Source organism: Pipra filicauda, unplaced genomic scaffold (genome assembly GCF_003945595.2).
Source record: "Pipra filicauda isolate LSUMZ 115617 unplaced genomic scaffold, ASM394559v2 scaffold15_size4787011_pilon, whole genome shotgun sequence".
NCBI lineage: Eukaryota > Metazoa > Chordata > Aves > Passeriformes > Pipridae > Pipra > Pipra filicauda.
Window position 1 is genome coordinate 1,320,662 of NW_024104096.1, and position 15,055 is coordinate 1,335,716.

Sequence of the window (15,055 nt, forward strand, 5' to 3'; positions counted from 1 at the left end):
AGAGCTAAAGCAGTGCCCAGCAACCACAGATATTCTGCCTCTATTTCAGGGCAGTGTTGACTCAGAAATACCTCCCAAACAAAGTGTAAGTTATGTTTTTTGGGTAATACCACACGCTGCTTAGTAAGGTTCTTTCCTCTTAATTTCTTTTGATAAGTTTCTCTGCAAGCTGAGTCAAAAAAGGGATGTGTTTATGTGCTGTGTGGCAACTGCTGAAAGAATTCACCCTCTGCTCAACTTGAAAAATAATCCCATTAGCCATGAAATAATTACAGGTCAATCACAAGATTTATCAATTTACCTAAGTGGAACACATCCAAAATTTTTAGAAGGTATTTAACTAAGCCACCAAATAAGATGTGAGCAGAATATAAAGTTATTTCTTTCTGTCTGGAAAAAGGAATAGACAAGTTTTCAACAGAACTGATGCTCCGAGCACAAGAAAGGAAAAAAAAAAAGAAAGCAAGAACAAATAAAGAAACAAGAATTTCAGTGATACGTATCTTACCTAGCTTTGGAAATACTATTAAATATTCTGCATTGCACTGAGGACAAGCAACTCTAGCAGTACTGTTTCCTCTTTGCTTCTCATCCACCCAGCGCTGCAGACACGTCTGGTGAACCCATTTCGTGGAGCCCCTGCACCTGCAGGGTCTCACCCACTCCGCTGTCCGATCGTCCTCGTCGGTAGCAAAACAAACCCAGCAGCTCCTGAAATTATAGGAAGGAGAAAAAAAAAGATATTTTTTGCTACTTTTACATACTCAAACATTCACATGTGAAAGCAGGTAGCTTTAGAAAATGCGCAAGTAGAGGAGAGGATGCTTGTTACCTCATTCTAAATCACCAAAAATGTGAGTATTTTGTACCACAGTTTTCCTATAAAAAAACAACATAATAAACGGAATATTTTGGATAGCAAAATAACTGCTTTTAATACAACCTGAATTATTAATTTAACTTTTAGCTAATATATGATTAAAAACCATCGAGACTGTAGTCCAACCTTTGAATAATTCAACATACGAAAAATCCATATATTTTTTAGCGTATTCCCATCTCCTTCTACAGCAGACATTTTGGTGAGTTTTTTTACTTTTAAAAATATAACATCAATACCGTAGTCTGTGACTTGGAAAACTAACTCCAATCCACCTAAATTATAAAACAAAACAAATGACGCAATGTGTCACAAAACAAACTGTAAGTAATTATATTAAATTCATTTCCTCTCTTTGAAAAGAAAAAGTACTTTGTCGAAACAAATCGATTTTGTATAATATAGATCAGGTTGCAAAGTAATTCAAGAATACTATTGTACCACTAAAGAAGGAAATTTCTGCACTGAAGAATTATGTGGACGTGTAAAATTCAAACATAATAATTCTCTAAGGAGAAAACACAAGACTGACAGGCTATATGACCTGACCTGAAGTGAGCACATAACCTAGTACCTCCCAGATATCTGATCTGATGATTAGGCCTGACCCTTGGACACCTTACAACTTGCAAGAGAAAGTAAAATATCGATCTAAACTAGGAAAATATCAGACATGTTGACCCAATAGTTTTCATTGTGAAATAATTTACTAATTCCCATACTGAAGAAATTGAAGTTTACATAATAAACCAGAATCTATCAAAATAAGGATCTTACTACAAAGATAAGTGTATATATATAAATACAGATATCTGTTTCGATATTTTAAAAAAATATTTTACACAAGCCACTGCAATCATAGTTAAACCTTTAAAAAACAGCACAGCAACATCATCCCTATAATTTAACTATCAAGACACAATCAAATCAGACATTGTGCACTATGTGAAGTTTTCCATCACTATTTTGATGGAGTTTTGTTCCCTTAAAAACTTCAGTAACAATATTAAGATGAAGAGCTAAGAGGCTTCTTATGTGTAACCAGTAGCAGACAGTAACTGAGACAGGAAGAAGCTGAGAAATGCTCTGGCATTAGTAAACAAAACATCTTTACTATTTGAGAATTGTGACAGTGGTTTCTATGCCAAGATGTTATAGTGGTTCATAATGCTTTTCCTCTCGCCCACCCAGCATTCCTTGTCAGTAAAAAAACCTTCTTGCTAGCCTTTTAAACTCCTCCATCTCATTTTATCTTGTTTCAGCTCCTTAATCGCTAATCCACCTTTATTCCTTCTCCCCCTCGTACTTTTTTGTTTCAGTCTGCCTATTCTGTATCCCATCTCTAACCTATGTTAGCATCTGGGAGGAGAAATTACAGTTTAGAAGTCCCCTCCAACTCTAATAATTTTGCCAGATTGTCATAACCTCTCTTGTTGAAACCAGTCCTAAATAGTTGTCAGAAATTCACAAATTTATACTCGAGCATATACGTAGTGGAGGCCTTTCTGCTGCACCCATTCAAAAAAAAGAAACAATGCTTGTAAGTAACTAAGCTCACCAAAAAACATTTAGAAGGGAATTATACACACAGCAAGGGCCACTACAGCCACTTTCAAAGCAACAAAACCCGAGTAATTCCTTTGAAAGGTCAGTTTTAAACAGGTTGTGGGTTTTGTTTTTGTTTTCAACTCTATGAGGAAAAAGAGGGGGGACTCTACCGTGGGAAATTTAATGTTGTCCGGCTCCAACTTGAAGAAATGAAAAATATTGTCTAACACCTTCCTCACTATTTTGGGTAGCATTTTATTTGTAAACTGAAAATGTTTCTTTACAAATGTTTCTTTACAAAACCATGTTTTGTTTGTAAAGGTAACTGTGCCTGTAAAATATGTGCAAGACATTCTTTTAAAGCACTCAATCTTTTTTTGATCTATAGTGGTGGAAGTATGTTGAAACTACGTTGTGTGTACGAGCAGAAGGCAGTCTGTAGCAACTTATTACTGACATACTTGTAAAAGGGAATACAATTTGGGATTCAGATTCCAGGGAAGACTGCAGAAAAAGCAATGTAAAATTGAACAATATGTAAAATGAACCTGTCATGTCCACATGTCCAGTTGTAAGCACAGAATACATTACAGCAGGTACAGATGTAAAGTCAAACTGTGGTGCTCTAAAACTAGAACTGCCTCAGTTTGCATCCAAGACCCTTCAGCCAAAGAACTGACACCTTGAATCAGAGCTGTAGTTTCTTCCACTTGTCTTAATGGGAAGGTAAAATCAAAGACTGATTTGGCTTCTTCCTGTCCTTTCCTTCCCCACATTGGTTTAAATCAAAAGTGTCATGTTATGGACTCCTGTAGCACCACCCCTCTTTTCACCTTCGTGCTCCCAATATGCACCTACTGCAGTCCCAAATGAAAGGACACATCAACCTTCCTAAGCAGGAGGAGGAAAGACAGCCAAGCCACAAGTTAGGAAGAATCTAGATGAAATGTTTATTCATTTTTACTTACATCAAGAACCCTCAAATTTACTTTAAGAACAAATAAGACAATACAACACTACTGATAATTGTTCCTATTCAGCAGAGGTTTTTCTGCATTAAAGGTAAATCTCCACTCATTCATTCCACGTCCCATTTAGGTCTACAACTGCTTTAATTTTGTAACTCAGATTTTTATTTATAAACTAAAGGCTTCACAACAGAGCTAGTTAGGTCTGAGGATGCCAGCACAAAATGCAAGTCTAGAGTTTATTCCAATAATGACAGATTTAAGCATGAACATAATCTTGCTACACTGCAATTTTAACTAGTGAACTTGTCCATGAATATTCTGTGGATTAAATTCTGTTCTCAAGTTTTCTGTCAAGGTTATTAAGTCAAGAAAAACATACATCTTTTCTTTAATTGCTTCATCCAATTTCTTGCAGCCAATTATATCTGAAAATCTGAAAGACCTATGAAAAGAATAACAAAATCCTTTACAGACTTGAACTTTTAGCAAGTCATGAATAATGAACAGTAAATTCCCTGTACTCTGTCATTAGCTTTATCTCTTGCCATTGACAGCAGCTGTAGCAGAAAGGGCTAAATAAAACCATTTCAAAACAAGTGTCTTGGCTCTTGCCAGATTTTCCATTTTCTTGTACTGAATAAAATATGACCTTGATTCTTACCACTGAATCAGGTTGCTACTCAGATAACCTGAAATAGAAAGGGCTGAAAAGGTGGAACAAAGCATTGTTTCTGATAGAAACTCAAGCCTTTTTCCTTGATGACTTTCTACAGAGCCAAATCAATAACACTAATATATTTTTCCACGCTTCCTTGGCTCAAAAAAAAAAGCCCCCCCCCCAACAAAGCAAAAAAAAACAACAAAAAAACCTCCCACAAAAACAAACAAACAAAAACCAAACCAAACCACCAGAACAAACCCCAAACATAAGCAAAACCCAGGCCAATATCACCATTTCAGCTTTGAATATAAGGTTACAAATGCCTTTTAAATTCCACTGCCCAGCAGCTAAAGCTCTCCGGTCTCAAAAATTCTATTCTGACTCCAAGAATAATGCATTTATTGCATCTGGTTTTTTCTCTAGCAAAGATACACCCTTTTCGGGACACTGCATATGTTAAGAGCAAAGCAGATGGAGAGAAACTTGTACTGAAGACTAGGTATCCTATACTCCAAATGTTATATGACTAATCTAAAAAGCCAAAGCCTACCTACAAACCACAAGTTTCTTACCAGGTAAGGAGGCCACTGTCTCTGGTACCTGATTGGAGCTACAGCTCCCACACATCAGTCCTCCAGTTGCAACAGTCATACCTAGAGGCAGACTGCTTTCCTTTTTATTAAGCTATACTCCTCCTAAAGGTTACTTTTTTCCAAAACCAGTCTTGGGATGGAAGACAGGACCTCATTCACATAACTTAAATCAAATCTGCCTCAATTTGTGAGAGCTGAATTCATCATAAAACAGCTTTGTTTTCAAGCAGGCATGACTGTGTAAAGCAATACAAAAAAGTAATTTAAAAGCAGTATACTGATTCCATATACACACTAGTAAAAGATTTGTAGAAATTTCTAAAGCCCCACAAGCCCAGCAGATATCCTTGTGTCCACAACATTTAATGGAAGATGATTTGTGAGACTAGCACAGCACAGTTGCCTTATAGGCTGGTTTCAAATATTCACTACTGCAAGTGAGAATGCAAAATGTTTTGTAACTTTTCCCCTGATGTTCAATGGCACACAAGTATGAATGGTAAGCAAACCCAGAAAACTCCTCAGAAAAGAAAATTCTTGCAAGACTTTTAGCAGGACATAACCCTTACCACGGGAAATGCAAATTTGAACATGCAGGACATACTCTAGAACTAAAAAGCATTTTCCCTCTCATTATAGGTCCTTCATAAAAACAGAAATTTTCTGCATTTCTCCCACATCCTAAAGCACATTGCTTTCCCTTAAAGTGGCAGGAATTTGCTGATATCTTGCTGTCAGAGTAAAGCATCCTTGTTCTGCTAAGCAATTAGTGTCTGAGTAACTTATTGCAATTGAATTTCACATCCAAAAGGAAGAAAGTGAAAATGCTGAAACGTAACTGACAGTTACAATAGCACAGAGAGCCCACACAGTGAGGGGTGAAAACTTATCTTGGAAGAAATGACTGAAAGCATTCCAATAACTGGCACTCCAATAAAAAGGCACTGTGCTAAGGGATGACCACAAATCTGCTGTTTGGAAGAGACAATTTTTCATTATCTTCTATAACAACTTTTTATGCACAGTCTATACCAACAGATAAAATATCTTGATGACAAATACTGATAAGATTACACTAAACCTGCCAACTACACTCTAAGTACAGTAAGATCATGTTTAAGTGGAAAGACTAGGATGTCAGACAAATGGAGTGACCTAGTAGCATCACACTGCTTTGGAGCTGGCTGGAATTTTAGTTTGGGGACAGCAAACTGTTGTCTGAGAAAAGCAGAAGAAACACCACACTGCAAATGCTACTGCTGAGCATTTCCTTCCCCTGCATGTGAAGGAACCAGCAGCAATAAGATTCTTGTGCTAAAGGACCACTGCCTGGTCACACAGAATGCAAGCCTAGCCTACAAATCCCTTATAAAGGCTACAAAGAGGGGAATACCATTAACCCAAGAAATGTTAGCTTATGTCATGCTTCACAGAGGAGATGAAGTGCCAGAAGAGAAGGACTCGCAGGCTTACAGACGGAACACCGCTCTTTCCCCAGTATTTTCTTGGCCATTACACACAGTGGAAAATACTTTTATCTTCAAGCCAAGATGTGCCTATCAACCTCAAAAACCCCTTACACTAACCTAAGGGGAAAAAAAACACAACACAGAGCGAGGAAAAGAGATACCAGTGCAGAAATAGTAGTCTTGGATGCTCCATCAGGACTTCTGTGGATCCTTTTAAGGCAGCACAGCATAGCAGCCATATGCTATGTATGCCTGTATCATTCAACTAGAAAAGATGCTGTCACCTTGAAACAAAGTCTAAAATCCTCAAAGGAAGTCCTGAAAGTCATCTGACCTAATACCCAATTCTGCTCTGTCTAGTCATCAAAGATAGAGCGTAATGCTGTGTAAAGGAGGCATTGATAAGCATCTAGACATAACAGTAACTAGACTTTACTACAGAAGTAGTGCTCTCATTAAAAGCAGCAGGGAAAGCTTAAACAGAGAATATCAAGCTAATGTTGGTGTGAACACATGGCCATACAAGTGGTATGCATATACAGGCTCTGATTTCCTCTAACCTCAAGGTGGCATTGTTTAAGCTAATTTTAAAAAGCTTTTAATAAAAGCCCATGGATAACTAAAATCCAACAAGCAAACACATTAAAACACAGAATAATTAATTAGGAAGTGCATCAGAAAGACCTAGTGATTATCAGAAGTTCAATCTGAACTTCTTTATATATTCTCAATTTTAGCTCAAATCAAGAGGAAATACTTGAGTTAATCACGCTATAAAGGCAGAGATAAGCGAAGGACAGTTAACAGAATCCTGCTTGCAGCTTTTCAGCTTGTGGATAAAATTAAACCTTAGACTGCCAGCCACCACCTATTATGTTAAAATTGGGCCTTACAAGGCTTTTGTGTTCTTTGCTTCTACACAACTTAGCTAAATCTGGGGGAGTGCATTTCTTATTCTATCTCGTTAGGTTTTAGTCTCTAATTTGCCAAAGCCAATCTATCTAGACTGTCAGTAAAAAAATTAGCTTTCATTCTGGACAAATTAAACTTTTGAACCAGTTATTCAGACATATCCCTTCTGCAAAGACTTCAAAATTCATTTATCTTAAAGGCTTTAATATTACCATACTCTTTTTCAAAAGGAAAAGCTGAGAAGTCACCAAGGCTCAGTGGCCTTGCTATCAGCCTTTAACTATACAATGAACTTTGCTGTTACAAACATTTGTTTTATTTTTTAAGGGAGGGAGGGAAAACAGGGCCTTTCTAGAAGTGTGCAAAGGACAAATCAGGTAAAACTATTACTGATACATTAAGCACCTTATTACAAAGAACCCCATACACCCACACAAAACAATTTACTTCTAGACCTGAAACGTGCTTTGAACAACATGAACAGAAAAGCTGAACAAGTAGTCAAGTATTTACATATATAGCAAACACTGAAAAATTCTTATAGCATTAAGTTAATACCTTAGAAATTTAATGGATTTTTTATAATGCAGATAGCTTACTATACAGGGAAACATTTTCTCATGCATTGTTTGACAAATCTGTCAATAATCACAAACATAGGAAGTAACAGAGATAGGAAGCAACTAGCAAATTATATTTTAGAGGCTATTTAAAGTTACTTCTTGAATGTGACTTTGAATGTCTTATTTATTAGCTGCCTCTAATATTCACAACATTGTATAGCAGTATGTCTGAAAGTGCCACCTGATGAGGAAAATGAAAACCAAAAGAAGTTCCCTGAAGTCTTATCTTCTCTAACTGCAAAGCAGCAAAATGTCAAGGTATAACTGAAGCAGTAAGAGGCTTAATTACCTGAAATTCATACACTACTATTTACACTGGCTGAAGAAAGAAAAGCTGCTAGTATGTTCAAGAAGACCAGTCTCAAAATGAAAACAAAAATACGTAGTTTCTATTAAACATTACTTTGCACTGGGGGAAAGAGGAAGAGAGTTGCATAAGAAAAATACCAATATTGGTATTGGTTGTGTGTGCAGAGTAGATGACAGATCTACAAATATCAGGACTGACCTACATACAGAATAGACCAACTATGACCTGTCTAAAGCCGTAACCATCTTGACATTAAGCTGTTGCTGTGATAAGCAAAAGATAAGAAATGCAAAGTTATGTTCTATTCTACTCACAGTCTGTTTCATGTGAGCTCAATCTCCTGAAGCCTTTTTCCAGTGTCACACAGGTAATGCAGAAGTACAAGTTAATCTCTAGGCACAGTAACTTTAGTTACAGAGTAAACACATTAGCACAGACCTTATCCTTCAAAAACCAAACATGGCTACTCACTTTACATTCCATTTTTAGGGAAGGTTAACTGTGAAATAAAAGTTTGATTTTTTTTTTCCATGTATTCCTAGAGTTTTATGGTTAAAGTGACCACACAGGTTAAGCAATTTTTCTGTTATGTTCTTTCAAAAAAAAAGAGAAGAAAAAATGAAGTATAACCCTAAAGCTGCAAAAAGTGGCTGGAAGACTCCAAAGCAAGCAAATTGCTTTGAACTCAAGAGTTTATATAACAGACACTATTACTCAAATTATTCTCAAATTATTTTCTATTTTTTACCAGATAATTTACAGTATAAGAGAACAAACCAAAATGCTCTACTGAAGTCAGTCATCTTGTATCATCCTAATAATAAAATCTGAACAATTTCTGACCTAAATATTACCAAAAAACTTAACATGTCAAGAAAATATATTCTTGGGACATTAATACCTCAAGAACAACAAAAAACAACAATCAAATGTGGCAGACATGGAAAATTTGTCTTTACTCTGAATAAATGTGAACAAAGCTCCAAGATATCTAATGACAACATTGAGTAACTCCCCTCAACACTCTGTAGAATTGACTGCATGAGTCACCAGTAGAACAGTCACAAGCACTCAGCACATGGCCTTTTGTAATTATATCCTTCACAGAAGGCTAACTTATGTTGGCACATTTTAGTCCAATAAAAAATATCGACTTTTAAACTAAAGTATTCAGATGCCAGGAGGAGGCACATAGAAGAAGCAAATGAGGAAAGATAGGAAGGTAAGTAAAGACAACCTTAAAGGTTTAAATAAAGGATCTTGTCTTTTTTCTAGAAAGATGGTGAAGGAATAACTACTATATATAGAAAAAATAAATCACTGAATGCCAGCCCCTCTTGTCCATAACAACCATTATTCACTACCTTCACACTGTATCTTCTTTTAACATGTACACCTTGAAGAAGAGCTGCACAGCCACAGGGAGAAACAGGCAGATACATGTCATAGGTTTGAAAAGAGATGTTGGAATTTGAAACAGGCAGATATATAAACTAAAACCACTAAAATAGTTCATAATTCTCAACAGCAATCACCTGAAAATCTAGGAACAACACTTATCCAAAAAGTTTGTTTCTGTGAGAGTTGCTTCCAAACATAAGCATATATCAAAATTCCATGGTTGGCCCTTAAATCAGTAGGTATTTACTTATTATAGGGAAATTGTTATATAGCAGGCCAGTTTAATTTTTATTTTAATGTAGAAACAAATGAACTGCTGGTCCCAGATTCAATACAACCTCAGTGCAACATTTTTTTAACTAGCATTTAAAAGTGGAGATTTTAATCGGGATTTTTCTTATCCTATATTAGTGTTATGCAGGAGGTGTATAATTCTTCCCCCAGAATCACTGACACAAAAATCCTGAGCATAAGCACTTTCACTGAACATTAGAAAACTACTGACAGAAAGCACTCATATTACCATTAAAGTAACAGGAGCAAAAAATTTTAGAGAAAAGGAAAAAACGAGATCCCAGTCCAAGTAGACAAGAAGTCATCTTAACTTTTAGGTACAGATTTCAGAGCAGGTGCTAAAAAAAGGCCACATGCAGATTTGCTAGAAGGTGTTGGTGGACTGTACCTCCTGTATCAGCACCTCCAGCTCAGTATGCTCATGTCATGCAGTGCAAACAGAACCTTAATACTGTGCTGTCTTCCTATTTAAACTGGGGTTGCATCTAGACCTGACATCATAGAATTACTGGTTGGAAGGGACCACAGGAGGTCTCGTCAGACCTCCTGCCCAAGGCAGAAGGAACATTAAATTCAGACCACACAGCCAGAGCTTTCTCCAGCTGGGCCTTGAAAAAGCCCCATGGACAGAGATCCACATCTGCACTGGGCAAACTGTTCCCAAGTTCAACTGCATCAGCTCCCATCCTCAACTGCCAAAACTTTCTCTGTTCAAATTAAGTTGTTCTCATTTCATCTCCACAGACAGACAGTCTTCTGAAAAACCTCCCTGGTAGGTATTAGAAGGTTATTAGGTCTCCCCAAGCCATCCCTTCTTCAGGCTAAGTAAGCAGGCACAGTTCCCTCTAGGTTTTCCTAGTAAGTCATGTGCTCCAGCCCCTTGACTATCTTATGTAACCTCAACAATTTCATTTAGAAACATTAGCCAGAAGCAGTTTGCTTTAACCACTTCAGATTGGATCTTATTCTTCCGCACTGAAGATGAATTTGCAAAGTGTGGTAAACTACAAATGCCAGTAAAAACATGAGCAAGTCATGCACTCTTTTGATAAAGGTAGGCATTACATCCTATAACAAGATAGTACTTGACCTATTCTGTGTGGAGAGGAAGAAAGAGATGCATCAAAAAGCTGTTATTTTCACCCTAGAAACTTTCCACCCACTCTACAGTTCAGTAAGGTCTTAAGCAGGTTCAGATGTCAGAAACACCAAACAAACAAGTCCTAAACAGTTGGCATATTCATTGCCACTTTAAGTATTACTTAAAAAGATGTTCCAAAATTGAAACCTGAACCTTTTGGTATTTCTCTGTAAATTATTATACATATATTTATTTGCATCATACATTTGCATTAACTGTCAAAAGTTTTAACTTCAGTGAGCACTTCAAGACACCATGCCAAAGGAAACCATCCCAGTTAAGCACTAGGACAGAGGTGTGAGCACTTTTATGTGGAAGAGATCAATGAGCAAGGTTTTGTACAGCTTTTTTAGATGAAGCTGATACAACAACTGAAAATATTATTTGAATGCCTTGATAATACAAAGAATACCGAGACTTTTAGAACAAAAAATTATAACTAGTCTCTCAGGAGTTTCCCACACTTAAATAGGAAGAATAATTACTTACTGTCTGCAGGTAGAAGTTAATTGTGAAGCAGCAATTAAAACATGTACGTTTGTTCCTAAGCATATCAAACCAGACATCAAAGATGGAAATATAACACCTATAACATGACAGTCAAAAGGTTAAGATGGTTTATAAATAACATGCTGACACCTTTATATTTCAGATAGGCAAAAGGCACTCTACAGGTCTGCATTAAGTCTTCACTAACCATCTTTACTGCTAAGACACAGAAAGAACTCAATCTACATAGAACCTTCAGCATAAAGAGAAGTGAAACAGTAAGGAATGTACCTGGGATGAAGCACTAATGCAAAAGCCAAGCTACTACAAAGTTATCATTGTTTCAAACTTTCATTCTTCAAACCCACTCTCCAAGGTGATTTTGCTTTTTCCATCCTGTATCAGTATCAGCTTGCAATCAGTTAAGGTAAAGACAGGGAAAAACAAACACCTTGTTTCCTTTCCGGTAGAGATTAACCAGCACAGTCCACTCTTTATTCTTATATTCCCTTCCTTCTAAGCATGCACAACCTACTCTGGAGGAACAACAGAAAGCCAGGTACTTCTAGATGTTGATAGGCTTTGACCAGAAGTCAGGGAAAATCCTCTCTCAAAAAAAGAGTTTGTGTTGTGTAGAAAGAAAACAATTCCTTCAGGTAGGACAATGAAGAGAGACATGCTTAATCAGTGTAAGTAAAACAAACAAACTGCAGAGATGGTATTTTTATGAAAAGTGAAAATACTACATAAATCCTGCTTTGTGTTTTTTATTCTTTATTACTCTGCCCATCTTATCTGGTTGAACTCCTCTCCTACGAAGACTTACTCATGTGTCAACTTCAGTCAGGGAGACAACTCACAGTGCACAACACCCAGTACAAGTTTAAGAAGTTCAGAATAAAGGTCTTTAATCAAGGGCCACACTGCACTAATTACATCGTCTAGGCTGTAGCATTAAGGTCTTAAGCCAAACCTGTGTATTAAGTTACTAAAGTATCAACAGTTAATGGTGACAATAAAACTAAGTCAATGCTTGCCCTTTCAAAGAGGGAAGGAAAAGATTCATACCAACACAAACACCACCTCAAATGCTACCTGCAGTGAAAGTAACAATTGAAAATGATGTACAAAACTACTGCATATGCTTTTTTCTTGTGAAAAAAATTAGCATTGAATCAGATGACAATTGAGAAAACTGAAATAGAAAACCCATGAATTTACCATTTTGCCACTTTTGAACTATAATTGCTAGCATTTTTCTGATAAATCAGTGCTCTGCCAAAGAGAAAATTTAATCGCAACAGTATTCCTCTCTTGCTAGTATAAGTAATTCCTTAAGCAAACTACAATTCTGCATTTTATTGTTTAATTGCTTTTAAAGTCTACCTGCAATTTCAACTCTATTGTCTCCTTTCAAAAAGGAATGGCAAGGGTAGATAACAAAAGTTGTACCATATTGCTCGTTTTTATCAAGGAGGGTGCATACTGACCACAACTGAACCAACTACTATCCACTCACAAAACAAAGCATGCTAATTCAAAAATTAAACCATGCTAAAATTACCACTACACTGATTCTTCAGCAGGTACCTGTACAAGCCTTCAACAGATTATTTATCACATTTTAACTAACATATTTGAATACTGAAATAACAGAAGGCAATGGTGCCCATGTTCTGACCAGCTGGCAAATACATGGGAAGAGAGAAGAAGTTGTCTTTATTAATGTAGATAGTATAGGAAGTACCACAAATCATTACCACAGAACATGCTTTAAAAACCAAAATGCCAGCATTCTGAAGCCTTAGCATAAGCAATTGCAAGAGCAATCCACATACACTTCCACTGAAGTCAAGAGAATAAAGCTTAAATATATGAGTACATTTTAGCATTACAGCTCACATTACAGCATATAAAAAACACACTGCCACATAATTTCAAGTTTTAATGAAAATGACTATAATTCTGTAATTTATACATTAAATCAACATGAATAAAGGGATTAAAAATAATAAAATAATAATAAAATCTTAGCATTTAAACAGACCACTAACCCCTGCCTTTAAGTGTAGACATTAGTCCATGGCCCTTTACCATAGATTGAAAAGAGTTCTTGCAGAAAAGGAACATGTTTTAAGACTATTATCTGGAACTGTTATTTAAACCTGAACAAGAAGAAAAAAATTACAAGAGGGATGGAAATTCCAATTTTGAGGCTAGAAAAGATCATGATAATCACATGGATTAGTTTCCTAAATGCTGCAATAAGACAACTCCACAATGTAGTGTTACTTCACAGTCAGGCTTCTTGTATTTACGTTGTAGCCAATCCTTCAGCCAGGCATAAAATCCTTAGCTAGAAATTTTGAGGAACAAATTCCTAACATCTTAACACCTTCTTTGTTATAAATGCATGATTTGCTTCCAAACTGAAATTATGCAAGGAAAATAAAGGATGGAGCACAAAATACATCAAAGATGGACGAATCCCAGGCAATGATGTTGAGATGCTATCAAGACAGTCCTTACACTGGAGAAATCCAAAATGCCGTATTAAGGAAAAAAACAGTAATCACATAGGTGTAGAATATAAGAGTCTAGAGAAGAAGCCAACTGTTCTCTCTCAGAAATACAGAATTAAGGACTTGCTCTGAGAGCTCTGACCCTTGTATACAAAGTGCACACATTCCGATCTACAGCAACACCTTACTCCTGACACAACAGCACATCACCACTCTCAGTGGTGATCCAGGTAGTGGAAACAGAGAAAAAAACCTTCTTTTTCTCCTCCTTAACTATTAGAACTCAAATGAAAGTCATCTTACTGGAAAGCTATTTTCTGCATCCTTCACTAAGAGATCTGAATTTCATTTAAAAGTATGCACTTTGTGTTAAGGTATAATGCATTAACAGTTACTCTTAAGCTTTTGTACATGTATTTTTGCCTCTTAATCACAAAAACAACTGTCTTCATGAGCAAAAAAGATAACAGGATAGAAGAGGCATTTCCATGCCTCAGAATCCCTACAGATAATTTATCCAAGGGTTATGTCCCACAAGGCAAAATACCAAGGGTTTATCACTACAAACAACATGAAAGCAGTTATGTACGACCTTCAGAAATATCTGATGAATAAAAACTGGTTTCTTTGAATGTAACCCCATAAACCCAATATAAAACAAAAAATTATTTATACTGACTGCATTTTGAGGTCTTGGTTACTCCAAAATCCTTTTATTGGTATTGTGCTACACCCTGAATTAAATTCAAATCCTTAATACTTGGCTCCTTCTTACCATTACCACTTCTCAATTCTCACTCCTGTTTCTAAAGTTTTCTACACTAAGCCCAATGAATTCTTATATAAAAGCTTCAGCTTCTCTTCATACCTCCTTTTACTCTACCTAGGTACTTCAAATTTTTTCCTGCTGCCCTTGTTATTAAGAAAGTCAGGGACACTTTCCAATTGTTTTAGATATCAAGCTACTTCAAGTATACTGGAAAAAAATCTTTAAAAAGGGCCAGAGATACAACTTACAATTTCACAAACTTGAAAGGATACAAGAAGTGTACATCAAACCTCACATCTCTGTTACAGGTAACTGATGAACAGTAAACTGGTTTGGCCACTAGTTAACTAACTTCCTTTTTTAAAATTAACTGTTTAACCTAACAGTTGGTCACAACACAGATGATACACAGCACCTTTCAGCCACTTCCCAACAGGGTGAACTAGGACTTCATGGTATGATATAACAGCAG

At 36.4% G+C, this 15,055-nt stretch overlaps 1 protein-coding gene across 2 annotated transcripts in view; it reads right to left on the reverse strand.

Moving 5' to 3' along the window:
• Positions 1–15,055, reverse strand: part of MARCHF5 (membrane associated ring-CH-type finger 5) — a 28,728-nt gene that overhangs the window by 12,052 nt on the left and 1,621 nt on the right. For both annotated transcript variants that reach the window (XM_027710935.2, XM_027710936.2), the window contains exon 2: positions 509–711. In XM_027710935.2, the coding sequence (XP_027566736.1) occupies positions 509–711 (203 nt within the window). The remainder of the gene's footprint in view (positions 1–508; positions 712–15,055) is intronic.